This window comes from Cyprinus carpio, chromosome A23, assembly GCF_018340385.1.
Source record: "Cyprinus carpio isolate SPL01 chromosome A23, ASM1834038v1, whole genome shotgun sequence".
In the NCBI taxonomy this organism is placed as follows: Eukaryota; Metazoa; Chordata; class Actinopteri; order Cypriniformes; family Cyprinidae; genus Cyprinus; species Cyprinus carpio.
Genome location: NC_056594.1, coordinates 15,149,784 through 15,166,858, shown reverse-complemented (window position 1 = coordinate 15,166,858; position 17,075 = coordinate 15,149,784). Strand labels below are relative to the sequence as shown.

The following is a 17,075-nucleotide window of genomic DNA, read 5'->3' as shown; positions in this document are numbered from 1 at the left end:
CGAAGCATCGCTCACACAATACTACATTCTTATTGGCCAGACGGCCTGTCATTCACGATGCTGACAGGGCAGTTGACGTAATCATTTCAGTAAATCAAGGCATTCATCCATATCCCAAGCCTGCGAGAAGAACGGTCCGACGACACCAGCATCAGCCTAACTAAATATATCAGAAACGCAAGCATCTTGCGCGGCGCTGGAGAATGAAATTCAGCTATAATGGGTGTATATAACAAAAAAGGAACTGTTAGAAACTTAACCGTCAATCTTTTTTGATTTTTGCTGCTGGTTGTAGACGTCATTGGAAGATTTTGGCATCGTGCAGGATTTCTATGCTGTTCTAGTCGTCTCTACTTGTGGATATATAGCAGTAAGTGCCGTCTTTTCTGAAATACGATTGTAATATTTGAAAATTTGAGTTTGACCATACATCGCCCGAGTCGTGTTTGGGAATGCGAATGAATGTTTACCGAAATGTTTTGATTGTTTTTGCAGCTGACCTTAAACTTAATTGTGGTATTATACGCTTAATGTTATTATTTTCATTGATAATTGAAAATAAATGCTCAAAATGACAAAACCATACGAGGGTTATGCAAAGAAAGTCACCGAGTTCATAGAAAGACGTCCGAATTAGTGATGGGAAGTTCGGCACATTTCCACGAATCGGTTCTTATGAACAGCACCGGCTCAGGCCGATTCAGTGGTTCGTAAACCCGATTGTCGTTCTCGGCTAACTACGGATCAGGTGAAAAAACGATTCTGGGTTGTTTCAGTCAGTAACGTGATGTGATTTTTGACTCCAGAACCGCCCGGACCGATTGTACTCGTGACAGAGTCGTTCATACTGGTTGGAGAACCGGTTCCCAGCAGAGATTCAAAAGAACGATTTGTTCTCAAATCGGACATCGTTACATCAGATCAATAAAGGAGGCGACATCATAAGATTACACTGTAACACTTGAGGTGGTGTTTTGTTTTTTAGCTTGATTAAACGTTTTATTAGTTTTATCTCTGTAGCGGACCATGATGACAGTGCAGCTATGGCAACGCCGGATATGTTGTCAATATCGTCTCCGTTATTAAACACCGAAACAGATAAACGTTTTGTTATGTTGTTTTATTGTTTTAGTATCATTAGCTTCTATAAAAATAGAAGAGATTGTGTTCTTTTTCCTCCCTGAAGCAGACATACTTATGTTTTCTCCGACAGATTGAATTTCATGGGCGTATGCCTTTAATTCAATGAATGACTAACGTCACAAGGGCAAGGATTAAAACATCATCTTTTTTTGGTGTCATGTTATTGAATAGCGGACTGTTCTTTGTTCTGTCACACTCAAGAGACTTGAACTTCAAAAATAATTGCTGCATTGGCAGATTCGTTATAATCCAAAGCCGGTCGATTAAACTAATGCATAATAACAGATGTCACGCCCATAAGTGACACACGCATTTCTACAGGAACAGACAGGCGTAATGTGTCAAATGCATGTGTTTTGATATGTAATAACGGTGGGGTGTCATTTGTCAGATCAGATGTGTTTACTAGTGTAGTGAGCGTGTGAACAGGCCCAGCCCTGCTGCTGCAGGCGCACGGCAGCCATGTTTATGAGTCCGTGAAAGAACCATCTAATATCCCTGATGATCTGTAACTGTGTGATGGATATTTATCTACATATTATGCTATTGATCTTGACCACCGGATATTTGATAAGGTGAACTGGCTGTTGACATATAACAGACAAGTTCATGGACATTTTTATATTAAATATTAAGATTGGTTAAACATTTACATATAGGGAAAGTGTATATCTTGTGATCTTTCTTTCTTTCTTTGACATTTTAATCACTTTTTTTTTAACTTTTGCTAGTTAAACATTCTGTTTAAATGGTCCTTTGATGGAAATATTTTTTTATAGTATGGATATTCTATATTGTACATAATTTTGCTAAAAAAACATTTTGCCGAAACTGCTTGAAATGTCACGTCACCTGCCCAAATATATAAACTGTACTGATGTTACTGACAAATAATTTTTATTATATAATCAACATACCTACAGTCATGGAAAACTAAAAAAAAATAGGAATTTGTTTAGCCTGGTAACTGAACCTTTACACAAAATATAAGAGAATATCTAAAAAAAAAAGTTTGCATATGTGTGATTTCTGTTTTGTAACATATTTGATACATCAGGCTTATGTATCCCGTATAGTATTATATAGTGAGAACATGGAGCTCTAGTCATGGAGGAAAAACCCCCCCACATAATTTGTGTTTGAGCAAAATATATGCAAAAAAATATGCAGTTTGTTTCAGATGGTATTTATAAAGCCCAAAAGGAAGATGAAATTCTGATAGTTTGCAGTGTAAATAAAGGAGAGTTCTATGACTGTAATAACAGACCACTTACAAAAACAATGCATATAAATATTGTCAGTCATTCTATATTTAAATGTTTAGTTTTATGTTTAAACCTCTGTAGTTTTTATTGTTGGGGCAAAACATATAATGCAATGCAATACGATGATAACTGAGAGATGTACACATAAATGTTTCTCAAAAGCCTGGTAATCTTGAAAAATGAGTATTTAAAAGTTATCCTTAAGTCTACTTCATAAAAAGATTTTGCAGGAGAAAGATGTGTTCCACAACCTAAAGGTGGTCATTTTTGTAGAGTTTTATTATTAGAATTCAAAAAAAGTATGAACTATCAATCAGAGGGCAGAAGGCATGTAGAAAATTGTCAACTTGTTTCTTAGCAAGGTTTTGACCATGTTGATAATTTAGAGGCCCTAGACATTTCATATATTGATTATGATGTAGTAGCCATGGAATATCGTTGATGAAAAGATTTTTCTTTTGTTTATTAGTGTCGTGCTGTAATTTAAGAAAATCTTTTCAAATGTCGCATAACCTCTAGCGTCATTGCATAAATTATGTTTCAGATCTGCATTCAGATCTCTTTGGAGGTCTTGTTTACTCAATGGAATCTTGTACCTTTAGCCTAATATTTGGGGCACTGGAATAGAAAAACATTCTGTTTCTTTTTGTAGGAGAACATTCTGTGGGATTGAATCACAACAGCTTCAACCATGTCTGGCGCCTCCGTGAAAGTGGCTGTCAGAGTGCGGCCCTTCAACTCTAGAGAGACCAGCAAAGAATCAAAATGCATTATACAGATGCAAGGGAACTCCACCAGTAAGTATATACTTTGTCTCTATGGCTCTCATACTTTCTTTGTTTTGTAAGCTTCTCATATTTGGTCACGGATCTCCAGACAAGGTGGCTCTGGTTTATTTTATGCTTTTGGCTTTAGGGTGTGAGATGTTCAGAGTGAGATAGCATTGATGATTTATTGGAAATCTGCAACAGGACAGGAGTGACCAAAAAGGAAGTATAGAAGTGGAATGTGACCACACATTAGGGCTGCACAATTAATCGAATTTCTAATCGTGTTTACAATTATGGATACCACAATTACGTAATTGTTCAAAGTCCACTTATGTTATTCTGCGTGCTTAAGATGCATTTTTTCTTTCTACATGTTATTGTAAGGGTTTTTCCTATTATTTTAATTTTACTTTTAGTATAACATTATAATACCATTCATATTTAAATTTTTTATAGGCCTAATTTAAAGAAGAAACCAATTTGATATATAGTTGACATTTGAGGCTTAAAGGGATACTCCATCGTAAAATGAAAATTTTGTCATTAATCACTGTCGTTCCAAACCCGTAAAAGCTCTGTTCATCTTCGAAACACAATTTAAGATATTTTGGATGAAAACCGGGAGGCTTGTGACTGTCCCATAGACTGCCAAGTAAATAACAGTGTCAAGGTCCATAAAAGGTATGAAAGTTGTCATCAGAATACTCCATCTGCCATCAGACGTGCAATCTGGGTTATATGAAGCGATGGGAACAATTTTTGTAAGAGAAGAAAACAAAAATAATGACTTTATTCAACAATTCCTTTGTCAACATTCTCCTCTGTGTCTCTCCATATCACTCTCTTTATCACCCGCACCACAAGGATGCGCTGTTTCTACGTGTATTTAGCTTTGATTTGAAAGAAAACAGCGCATCCTTGTGGCGGTCTTTTACGTCTTTTAAGCAGCATACAGCGGTGTTGTGCATTTTGACCAGTTGATGGGAAAATTATTGTTAAAATGCATTCCAAATTCTGAATAATTTGTAATATATAATTATTCACGGTATTTAGAAGTGCCCACGATAACAATATCGTGCATATTCATTACCGGGATATATCGCATTACAGAATACCGGCACATGTCTATTTGGGACACATCATTCTTTCTATGAAACCTGTGAACCGCATTCACCGGTTCTGACTCTATAGCGCCACCAACTCTCTAGCGGTTTTCCTGAACATTGCACTTATTTCGCATTTACTATAAATCAAATCAAATGGCTTTCTCAACTCATTTCTTTGTGTGTCCTGTGTGCGACATAATTTCTTCTGCGCGGTCACGACATAAGAAGTGCACAGCTGCGCACGCATGCAGCTTAGAGGAAACATTGGCGGTGAGTCACTGTGCTCATTGAGATGGGATTCACCGAGCCATTCTGAACAAGGTAACATTAGTCGGTTGAGCACAGAAATGTGTGCTAAATCTTAAGATGCATTAGGAAAGAATGTGGACCTAACCTTTTAAGTTGGACTGAGAGCATGTCAGTGATAAACTTCACATCTAGGGGGTTTAAATCTAAGGAAAGATGTAAAAAAAATTTTTAAATGTTAAAATGTAGCAGTACATTTGGTTTTTAATGTCACTTTAGACCTGTATTGGTTTTAACTAGAGCAAGGTATCAGTGCATATTTCCCAATTCTTACATTTCACAAGCTTTTATTTCTTTTCTGATTTGGAGCATACTCTGCTGTTCAATTAGACTGCACTATTTGCCTGGTGTGTTTATTTTTATTCATTTAAATGAACTGGTTCATAAGAGTCATTTGGTTGCTGCTGTACAGTAAACACTGGCATTTCAAAGAATTAATTAAAATCATAATAAAATGAAGATTGTGATTAATTGGAAAATCAATATTTTACCTAGTAACTTTCTGACTCTACAAATCTCTGTGAAGGATGATGCATTGCACATTCCTTTCAAATCTTATTTTGCCGAAAGGTTTAATAGTCTGGTGTGTTGGCATGTTTTAGTACGATTTCAGGACAGTCAGAAACCCATTCACAAATGCTGCTAGGTTCCAGAGCAATAACACATTCATCTTTTTAATAGTGGTGTTATCTCATGAATGGTTAGGATGTGAGAGATGCTTTTGTCATACCAAACACATTTTCTTCATTTACTTACACATCATTTACCAATAGCTGGTCCAAACCCCATTGTAAACAAAAGGGGGCGTAGGGCGTACAAGGTCACCTGAGAGGACACTGCTGCAGATGGTATGCTGGGAATGTTGTCTTATTACAGTGCTGAGCCGTCAAGGATGCTCGTGACAAATACACACAGCAAAAATCAGAATGACCTTAATGTTTGCTCTCAGAAGGGTTTCGTTTGCTCTGGGACGTGGTAACCAAGGTGATGGCTAGGGCTGTGCGATTTGGGGAAAATATCTAATTGGGATTTTTTTTTTTTTTTTTTTTTTAAATTGCTATTGCGATTTGATTTGCGATTTTAATTTTGCAAAGTCAAGCTTCAGCTTAATATTGTCAATAGTGTGCAGCACAGTATGGGTATCATTACCCTGCTGAAAAAAAACAAAAACAAAAAAACAATAGAAACCATCACAGAAATTATTATAGTTTCCATTAAAACAATTACAAAAAGGAATTTTGTAGTGTGTTTTGGGCATTATTTCAATAGGAATTACTGTTGTTCTATTGTTTCCCATCTGCCAGATTACATCTCACCAATAGAATCCATCAAATACCAGTAGACACCATTATAATTTACATGAAAGCCAATATAATTCCCATTATAACCCTTAAATATATGAAATTTTCCATTGTGTTTTTTTTGGGGGGGGGGGGGGGGGGGGGTCTATTGTTTTTTTTTTTTTTTTTTTTCAGCAGGGAAATATTACAATGGTATTACTACTTTTACAGAAATTACTTAATTACTGAATTTCACAGGAAAGATTAGTTTGTGTAAATAAAGAACTGTATTACTTTAGCCAGTTATTAAAGGGGTCATATGATGTTGCTAAAAAGAACATTATTTTGTGTATTTGGTGTAATTAAATGTGTTTATGCGGTTTAAGGTTAAAAAACACATTATTTTCAACATACTGTACATTATTGTTTCTCCTCTATGCCCCGCCTTCTGAAACAATTAATTAGTATTCTTCTTTGTAGTTTTCATAGTATTCTTCTTTGCAGTCATAAATTGTTTTGCCCTGAATTGAAACAAATTATTTGAATTTTCTGGTTGAATATTGAATATTTTCTTGTTGCATATAGAATGGGTTGTGAATGCGCTTTTTTTACATTAACTTTGAAGTTGCTGAGGTCACTATTGATTGTAAGATAATATTAATCACTACTCAGTAATCACTAATTGGCATGGTTTTAACAAACCTAGATTTGGCTTAGTTCCATTCAAATGGTTCCCCTTGCCCACTGTACCTCTCAGATCTCTCTTGAGAGATTTCACAGAGTGAGTCTTTGCCTCTTGCCTCATCCACAATGCACTGAATCTATTGCTATTGTGACCTTTCCTTTTATGAAGGAAAACTGTTGAGGGAATGGAAACTCATCTCTCTTTCCGTCTTCAGCAGTGGATGTCATGAGCAAATATCAGCGAGGGTTATTGAGTGGGGAGAATTTGAAACCTCTCTGATGGTAGACAGATTCATTAAAGGGATAAGATACCCAGAAATGAAAATTCTGTCATTTACTCACCCTTAGGGTTGGGAATCGTTAGAAATTTTCCGGTTCCGGTTCCGCCTAACGGTTCCGGTTCCGATTCCGGTTCCATTAAAATCATTAAACAACCATTAAAAAATAGTGGTAAGGAAAAATGCACAATACTCAACTAATCAGTGCTCAATACTGTTTATTACTTACTGTCAACTTAATTTAAAGGTTGTCAAAATTCAACATATATATTACAGTATACAAATTTTCTGGTTCCGATTACATTTAAATAAACTATTATTATGTTTTTTACTATTTTACCTTCATTGAATGTAGTGTTGCTGGAAGGTAGTAAGTAATGTTGAGTAATGCAAGTCCATCAATCAGCATGTGCTTCAAAGTTGATGTTTTTTACACCGTCAATAACATTTTGTTTTTCAAGCAGGAATAAGGTTGGCCAAATAGTCCCTTGAGGGCTAAGACACTTGTTCATTTCTCTAAATTAATGAAATATAAACTGTTATACTTATAACCATGTATAAGTATTTTTTAAACCCTATTTTACAAATAATGTGGAGTGTGCGTCATTAGAAACAATGTGCTCAGTAATTAAAGAGGCAGGGTGACGTTTCTGTTATTTGGTTTGTGACATCCTTTACGGGAAACGCCGAATCGTCAGAACACCAGCGCAAGGCTGCTCACAGCGCTTGGTCACGTGTTGTACCAAAACCGTTTTTGGAACCGAAACTTAGAAATTGCTCACGGTTCCGGTTCTTTTCAAAAAACAGAACCGGTTCTGAATAAGAACCGGTTCTCGGTTCCCAACCCTACTCACCCTACTCACCCTCATGTCGTTCCAAATCTGTTCTTTCTTCTGTCGAACACTGAAGGTATTTGAAGAAATTTCTGTTTTTTATTGGCAAAATCAACAACATCATGTCATTTCAATAGGAATTAACACAATTGGGAATTTGAGTGTGAAAGATCTCCCGATGCAGAATTTGGAACTGATTCACCCTGTTGACCAACAGAAAACTCCTAGGTTTGAAAGTGACTTTGTGAGCTGTGCTTCACGTGTCACTACACCTTTTTACATGCAAAACTGCACCGAAATGTGACCGCAGCTTACCAATGGTTTTAAGTGTGGCTCTTCTAGTCTAGTCATATATAGGCCTATAGTGTTTTACTGTTTTGAGTTAGAAGTCTGTACAGTTTTGAAAAATAGACATTACAAAATCATGTAATATAAAACATCTTGGGGTTGAATTTGCACCAAAATTAACTCTATTGTGATATTGTAAATGTGATATAAAACGACTTGTATATATGATTAGTTCATACAACACACTCCTTATCATCAGAATTAGATTTTATCTCACATCATTTGACAGAGCAGCTCAATCATCTTGTTGAGGAGAGGTGAGCTGATGCTTTTTAAAGCTTGGGATTTCCCCAGCTGATGATAAAATTAGCAAATAAATCCGATAGACCAGTACTGAAATGGGGCCTAAGCTAAATCTAGACACTGGAATATCATAGAGGCTGGAGGATGGGGTCATTTGACCGATAAGTAACTGACCATAATGCTCTAGCAACCACATAGAAGACCTTAGTAACAGCATAGCAACAGTTCTAACTGCATATGGAATTGCAGTTAGTATGTAAAATGGTCTCCCTGTCGCTAATGCTAGTCTGACCTGTTATTTTAGACTGTTTCAGCTCTGCTGTGCATGTAGATGGAGTCATCCTGAAAACAGACCCTTGGGGACCGCCTGCGCACACACAGAAGGAGAAGAGTCAGAAGAGCTTTGCACACTGAAATTGAGAGACAGAAGAGCTTTTATTGATTGATTGAGAGACAGAGAGGTGATAGGAATTCTTAGATTGCTGCATGGTTCTTCTGACACTGGGAAGGTCAGCTTGCTATTGGGCTTTAAGTGCAGGCAGAAACGATTGACCTGATTACAGATGTAATCCTGTGGGCGTGCCTGAGGTCACCACACTCCTCTCTTAATCCCAGTGACCCTTGCAGGTGCATGGGCTTCCACTCAAAATGTCACTTCTCGCCATGCAGATTATAGCTACACCTGTCACTCAATTCGGTAGATGGATTTTTCAGTATGAAGAAATGTAATGATTCTAATGAAATTTTCAATTTACTTGAAAATCTACTTTCATTTTATTTGAAGATTCATTGATAGTCTTTCCAGACATTTCAGATTTCCTCTGGCATTTTCTTTTTTACTGTTGTCTTTGCATGTATCAGAAGAAACCTTGGTTAGTGAACTTGATTTATGTTTGGATGTACTATTTGGATTTATATCATCTAAGTATAGTGCAGCTACTGATTGTGGAATTATGTAAGCTAGGCCTGTCGCCATTGGTATTTCCAGTCTGGTGTAAGAGTGTGTTATGTGAACTCTCCAAATGTACTTTGAAATGTGAAGAATGTACAAAGTGTCGTAGCCACATTAAAAAGTATAAAAAGGCTTCAACATGCATTGTGAATGCATAGCATTTGAGTTTCTATTTTTATATTGGCATAATGTAAAATATTGTTAGCCATTACAAGTCAGATCTTTTTAAAATGAAAGTAAAGATGGAAATGTATTTTTTGCAGGATATTCTAATATTCACACTACTACTGCTTACTACTACTAATAACAATAATAATAATATTATTATTTGGTCTCTATAATTCTATATTATTATTATTATATAGATTTGCTGGGGTGTAGTTGTAAATATTTTATTAATATTTAAAATATTTTATTCATGCTAATCCTTTTAGTCAGCTGTCATGTCATGATCGTGACTGCTCTAATTTAAGGTTTTTGATTTGGGTTTTTTTTTTTTTGTAATGATTAAGTAGTTTCATCAAGGAATCCTTCTCAGGCTTCCTTCTTTTTGTACTTGCCAGTTCTGCTTTTTCTGTATTGTCTCATTTCTGCCGTTTTTGTCAGCTGTTTCCCATTTAGCTTCTGTTTTTGGTACTGCTCTCACTGTGTGATGCTTGCAAGAGAGAAAGGGTTAGATGTAGAACAGCTGTTGCAAACCATCACCAGGACACCTCAGTCTTTTACCAGCCGTCAAGTAGCTGGCTGATGTCTTGTTACATTTGCCTCCTTTATCACTCACTGTCTGTAACTCTTAAACACTGGCTGTATCTCAAAACATAGTGAGGTGTCTTGCTGTCTGCTTCTTATCAGAGGCTGCTGTCTGTATACAAAGAATTAAAAATGCAATTAAATCAAATTGCTTTTGACATGAAAGACAAGACAGCTAATCCTCATAAGTTGCTTCTAATGTTAGCATGTAGCTAAGCTAATGATAGAATTATCCCAAATGTTTTCTACTGATGTACTGTGACCTGATTTAGTAATATATGTCCCACCACATCTTCATTAGGGGTTCTGAGAAGCAAATGTATGTGATTTACTGCAGGCCAAAAGTAAAACCTCACTGATAGCATAAGTTGGGTCTCTGAGCAGCTGTAGAAACTAACAGGCTCATAAACACTTCATGACCACAGCAGCATGTGGAAATATGGAATGTGAATGACGAGAGACTGAAGTGACCTCACATTCATAACCGTCATCACAGATTTGTTGGTTCTCCTGTACTCTTGTATTTCTAAAGTACATTTTCTTATAGGGCTGCAACAAACTTTGAGAACAAATAACACATTTTGATAATCAAAATTGAATGATTAATCGACAATTATTTCACCGATTAATCCGTAGACTGACTGATTACTTAGCTTTTGCAATAAGTTAATATACAGAGTTATGCATATTCTAACAAATAAAACATGGTAATCACTTCAGCTTTTGAAAATGTCAAACAATAATATTACTATTATAGAATTACAGTTATAGTTATGTTTTAAAATACAAATAAATAAGATAAAAAACAGTGAGACATTCTCATTCACCATTCAATTAACTGTCATGCGGTAACATAGTGTCCTTACCAGGCGAGACTCTATATGATTCCTGCTTGTCTGTCAACCCAAAATAGAGGTCACAAATATAGTGTATAGTGATGCAATAACCATAGACCCCCCCCCCTCCCCTGTTAAAATGCCCAACTTTACAGCAGAAAAAAATATGTTTACAGCCTGGTTTTAGTCTATATAGCTAATTTTGCCCTTCATGACAATTGTGAGAAGAATTTTTTTTATAACCCATTTGTTTAAATTATATTAAGCTTTAAAGTTCTGAATAATTAAGGGTGTGGCCACTTGAGTGACAGCTGGATTGCTGCTGCTGTCACCACCGTCAAGTAGGGATACATTACCATCTTGCACTACAGCACCGCACTGGTCAAATCACATTATTGCAGGCCCTAATACTAGGTCATACGCGATCAAACGCCTATTCAACCATAAAAATATTTGTCTTTTTTTTTTTTAAATCATTTCAGCCCTGTTGTCTTGCAAGTGATTTCTAATTAGCAATTAGCATTAGCAATTTACTATTCTACTGCTACAGTACTTTTATAACGAAAAAAATATGCAGCACAAACTGTTTTATACCTAACTGTTATACAATATCAGTTGTTTCAGTAAATGAAGCTTTTGTTAATTTATAACCATTTCCCTTCCCTGTGAATTCTGGGATTGTCTTTACCATGAAGGATACATGTGATGCTCCTGATTTTGGAAAAGTGTTGGGAGCTATGAGGCCCTAAAATGCTGATTTTTAAACAGAGCTGCATTAGTTTCTATGTTATTTTAGCAAAAAATGTTTTTTTTTTTAAATTTGATTTCACAAGTCTTATAGATGAATTTCTACGTAAATGCAGTTTTCTTGTCATCCAGAGATAATCTGTTTATACTGAGGACATTTCCTTGTACAGGGAAGCCAGCTGTTTTCTGTGCCAGTCTGATCTGTAATTACCCGTATAGTAGGTCTGGGTTGATCTCCTGCTGGAGTTGAGCAGGGATGAGATGAGCCGGGGGGTGGGTGAGAGATCCTGCGGTGAGGCTGGGAACAGCCTCAGTCACATGCATCAGAGCGTGAGAGAGCATTACAGCCTTGTGCTTGGAATAGTGGGATTTTTCTTATGCTATAAAGATATGGATGCATAGACAACTGCAAAGAGGAAGAAATCAGGACACAAAAACAGTTCTCCATCCACATCACATGACTGAGAGTTTACATCTCAATATTTAATCAAAAATGTTAAATAAACTATTTAAAAAAACAATTAAAATAAAATGCTTACTAAAAAAGATAAAATATTTTATTTGTTTATTTGCATGCCATGTGACCATTTACCATGAACATGCAAATTAGGGCTGTGCGATTAATCGAAATCGTAATAAAATCATGATTTGAGCGTGCGCGATTTCTAAATCGCTTTATAGCACAATTTTCCGCGGTCCCCGCAGTATGCTATCCGATCCAATCAGAATGCAGCGCACCTAAGTGAGCGCGAGAACAGAACACACTGGGCATATGCCTAAACTCCAGGTTCACACACTCTGTCTGTGATGCGTATTTTTTCCGAGCCCATGTTAATGGATCAGAACGTTCACACTGCACACGGTAAAAGATGTGAACAGAAAAGGTTGTGAGTGAGAGGAGACATGTTTTAAGTGTGCGCACTCTCTCCGGACGAGAGCAGCGTGTATCTGAGCACGCTTGTCTGGTTTTGTGACAAAGAAAAGGAAATATGCGTGCGAGAGGATAGATTCGCGCTCGCGCATTATTTTAATGTGCTCTCGCTGCTGCACCGCATACTAGGGGTCGACCGATTATCGGCGTGGCCGATTATCGGCGCCGATATTAAGCATTTTTATTGTTATCGGCATCGGCCATTTTCAAAACCGATTTGCCGATAAAACCATTTTATTTTGAAATGCGCGATCTGGTACTGATCCAGCCACCTCAGTCAGAGCGCACCGCTCTGTGGCCTAGACTAAGCCCCGCCCACATCGTCCGTCTGATTTGTTGGGAGTCACGAGCCTGGCCAATCAATACGGCTGGCGCGGCTGGAAAATGTTCCGCTCTCACACCGAAAGCACAGGAGCTGCTTCAGTGATCATCATCACACATCAATAAGTTATCTCTCGAAGGTAAGAATGCAGTAAACGTTCCTGAAGTTGCAATAAATCACTACACTGAAGTTGCAAAACACCTAAATATAATCGATTTATGATGACAGCCCCGTTCAGTTATTATACCGTGAATTCCCGGTCAATGTCCCGTCATTGCAGTGATATGCTTTAACGGATCATCACATCAGTGCTGAGATAGTGAAACTAAAACCTACTTCTCTCACCATTCGGCCAACTTAACGTTATATTGTGAATAGATTATCAACACGAATGAATTCACTCACGTCTGCTGCGGTTTTTTTTTTTTGTGTTGTTCACATAGCTTCACTGAACAGCGTCCGTTCCGTTAGGGCTCTTAGTCAAATAAATTGCGCATATTTGGAGAAATGTTGCTTTATTCTAACATGATTGCAAAATAATTTATCATACAGTTTCAATATTACCATTATGCAATTTTGAAGAGCTGGAAGGGCATCAAGCGCGAGCTCTGACGCCCTGACGCGACGCGAGCTCCTTATTCCTGATTTTAGTTATCTCCGCGGCCGCGCTCTCTCATTTGACTATAACCAGGGTGCGATTTGCCGGGGGGGATGGGGGGATTTCCCCCCTTCTGGTCTATGCATCCCTGCCTCTGCTAAATAAACTTTTATCCCCGGTGGGGATAAAAACATCTTGCAAACCCGCTCTGACGTCCAGATCTGAATCAAATGATTCGCGATACGCGATCCGATTGAAGCGCATCGAAACAGTGAATCATTTTGCGACGCAATGGTTTAACTGATTCGGAGTTTCAAAAAGCTCGGTTGTGTTCTTTGCTCGCTTTCTCGATGAAATTTGTTGTTTGAATAACCGTGGACATTAAAATCATTACAATTATAGGCTTAACGTAGGCTTACAATGTTTTTTATCAAACTGAGATCACACTAAATACAATTTCCGTCGTATTAAAAACATTTCATAAAATTTTTCAAAAGCATCCCCCCCTTTGTTTATTTCACAAATCGCACCCTGCTTATAACCCTATGCTAATAACGTAAATTGTCAATAATGTCACATTGCACGTTTCTGGATGACGCTGTCCTGTATACTTCCTAGTTTGTATCGCCGTGATAAACAGTCAAACAAACATTTTACACATCAAAAAAAAAAAAAAAAAACACTATTACAATATGGGTTGTGTGTGATTTTAATGCAATTCTGGGTTGCAAATAAAATGCTAAATATAACACACACACACACACACATATATATATATATATATATAGAGAGAGAGAGAGATAACATTTATTTTCCATTATTTGTTCATTTGTTGCTGTTTAAATTTGCTTTAAGTTTTACTTTGTTTATAGGATGCTGCTAATGGATGCAAGTTTTACTTAGTTTACAGAATGCTGCTGATGGATGCTCCCAGCACTTTTTATGTTTGTTGTTATTATTAATATTAATGTTGTTATTATGAACAGTTCTCAGAATTAAAGATGTGTTAAAATAATTTAAAGAGAGTCTTTGTCAGAGGCCTTTTTATTCTTAATTTTGACATTAATTTTCATTTTTACACAAGACACATATCGGTTCAAAATATCGGTTATCGGTCTCCTTGATCTGTAATAATCGGTATCGGCATCGGCCCTGAAAAACGCATATCGGTCGATCCCTACCGCATACACATACTGTATACGCACTGCAGACGGAGTACGTGTGAACCTGTATAATGTATAACAAAGCTTTATGCTATATTAACTAAGCTTTTTGATAAAGCTCTCATTGGTTTTCTTTTGGAAATATGTTTCAAATTCATACTGAATGCATTTATGACTGTAAAGCATGTCTGTGTGTGTCAAAATCGTGATTAAAATCGAAATCGCAAAATTGATCAAAAAATCGTGATAGTTTTTTTTTGTCCATATCGCACAGCCCTAATGCAAATGTGTTATTAATTTGCACAGAGTGCTGGTTTCTGTCTTAGAACCCGAGTGAACTGGGAACTGAATGTGAGAGTGGCAGCACAGAGCTTTGTAGTCCAGGCACGGCTAGTTGTGGCCACTACTTTTATTCATTCTGTATTATTCATGGCAATGAAAAGCAGAATTTAGAAGAAAAACATTGAGTCTGTCCTGGCCGCCATTCATTTGGCATGGTGTACCTGTGGTCTGGACTCTGTCTGGAGTTGGAGGCCTGGTCCGCACTTATATTGAAAACTGCGGTATCACATGCCGTGCTAATGCCCTTCAGCTAACCTCGAGTATACACAAACGCATGAGCATGTAGATAAAGATATGGGCTCAATTAATCACTTCCGCAGTCCCTTAGAAGTTAAAATGGTGTTATTAGTCATCTAGGATTAGGTGTTTGTCAGAACTGTCTTTTGGTAGCAGTAACTCATGCTGTGTAGAATGCTGACTCAAACTTGTTGCCCATTTCAGTCCATTGAATCCCACAGATCAAAAACAACTGCATTTACATCAGTTTTGTAGTCCAAACACTGAGGCTGTTTATAGTGGGCAGGATGGTGAATAGTGTTGTTTTTGGCGGCCTGTTTTAATTTTAGTCTAGTCTTTGTGTGAAGTGGTCATTTTAGTTTTTATTAGTTTTAGTCACATTCATACTCATAGTCCAGTTAAGTTTCAGTCAACTAAAATTCTGAGCATTTTAGTCTTATTTTAGTCAGAATTATCCATGACTATTTTAGTCTAGTTTTAGTCAACGAAAATCCGATGACATTTAGTCTAGTTTTAGTCAATGAAAATATTATTTTAGTCTCTTTTTAGTAATGCAATTCTATTTAACCCAGTCAATATAGTACAAGTACCTAGTAATATAAATGAAACCAAAATTTTCATTTAGCCAAACCCATTTCAAACAAGGTTATCTTATTATATTATTGTTACCTTATAGACTCAAGAATACATCCATTCCAGACATGGAAGATGCTCTGATTTGAATTTACAACATTTATTTTACCAACCAAACATGTTAGAAATACACACACATAAATTTAAATACAAAACAATAAAAAAATAAAAAAAATAAATAAATCAACAAATTTTTCTCCCAAAGACTAACCCTGGCCGGCCATCCATCCCTTTCTCTGTGTCAAGGGTGATTTATACTCGACACGTCCGCAAGTTCGCTTTTGTCCAAGGTTTGTCCAAGGCTTCTTATTTGAAGTATGTTTTATTTTTATTGTATGAAATAGAATAAGAATTCATTTAGATATTAATTATACACTATTTGCTTAAAGTTGTCTTGTGTTTGATGCGAAATACAGCCAATAGTTTAAGATTGTTTTAAGTTTGTACATAAAGAAATTATTTCATCAACTCATTCATCACAAGACTTTTACTGGCAAATGACGGCTTCTCACTGGTGATTCCCGACGGTTTTAGAGGACAATTACTCCTCATCGCTCCCCTGTCATTTCAAAGAATAGTACAATGGTGAACACGACAAATATAAAAGTCTCGTCCGTTTGAGAAGGTGCGTTTGCAGTCAGCGGAGCCAGACGAAAGAATAAATCCCGCTTAACTTTGTTTGTTGTCATCTTCTAAATAATGCTGCAAGTGGGGCTTGAGGAAGTGACGTCATCTGCGTCTGCACAGTGCGACCTGATACAGCCCCTGAAAGGAGACACAGGAAACAGAAATACTGCAAAATAATAATAATAATGCGACTAAATGAGACGAAATAACGTTCTAACATTTCGTTTTGGTCAACGAAAATGAAGAGACATTTTAACGTAGTTTTTATTTTGTAAACCACATTTAGTCTCATTTTTATTCGTCAACAATATTGCATTATACATTTAATTATAGTCATCGTCACATGACCAGCATTTAAATTGCGGTTCGTCTCGTTTCTGTCACGTGATAAAGGTTTGTTGACGACGATATTTAGTCATAATTTTCGTTGACGAAAGCAACACTAATGGTGAACAATGCTTTAAAAGTTCTCTTTATTATTCTGTAGGTCTTGAGCCTGCGGTGGGAGGAGTTTAATGATTTCTCAGTGTAACTACACTGTAAGCCTATAGGCCAAAGTCATTATGGTGTTGGTGTAGAGGAGACACAAAGAAACAAGCATATCCAAAGCCTAATAAACAAAAGCTTTGTGTACTCAAGAGTTATTGTTTCTCTGTCTTCCCTCGTTGTGTTATCTTGAGC

The 17,075-nt window shown here is 36.8% G+C and overlaps 1 protein-coding gene across 19 annotated transcripts in view; it reads left to right on the top strand.

The window, feature by feature from the left end:
• The first annotated feature begins 87 nt into the window (after positions 1–87).
• The window catches only part of LOC109074537 (kinesin-like protein KIF1B), a 69,385-nt gene continuing 52,397 nt past the window's right edge, over positions 88–17,075 (top strand). For 17 of the 19 annotated variants that reach the window (XM_042713347.1, XM_042713345.1, XM_042713343.1 and 14 more), the window contains exons 1-2: positions 91–370; positions 3,061–3,205. In XM_042713347.1, coding sequence (XP_042569281.1) covers positions 3,100–3,205 — 106 coding nt within the window. In that variant the 5' untranslated portion in view covers positions 91–370; positions 3,061–3,099. Of the gene's footprint in view, positions 371–3,060; positions 3,206–17,075 lie in introns of all 19 variants that reach the window. The other 2 variants (XM_042713348.1, XM_042713349.1) reach the window with 2 other exon arrangements.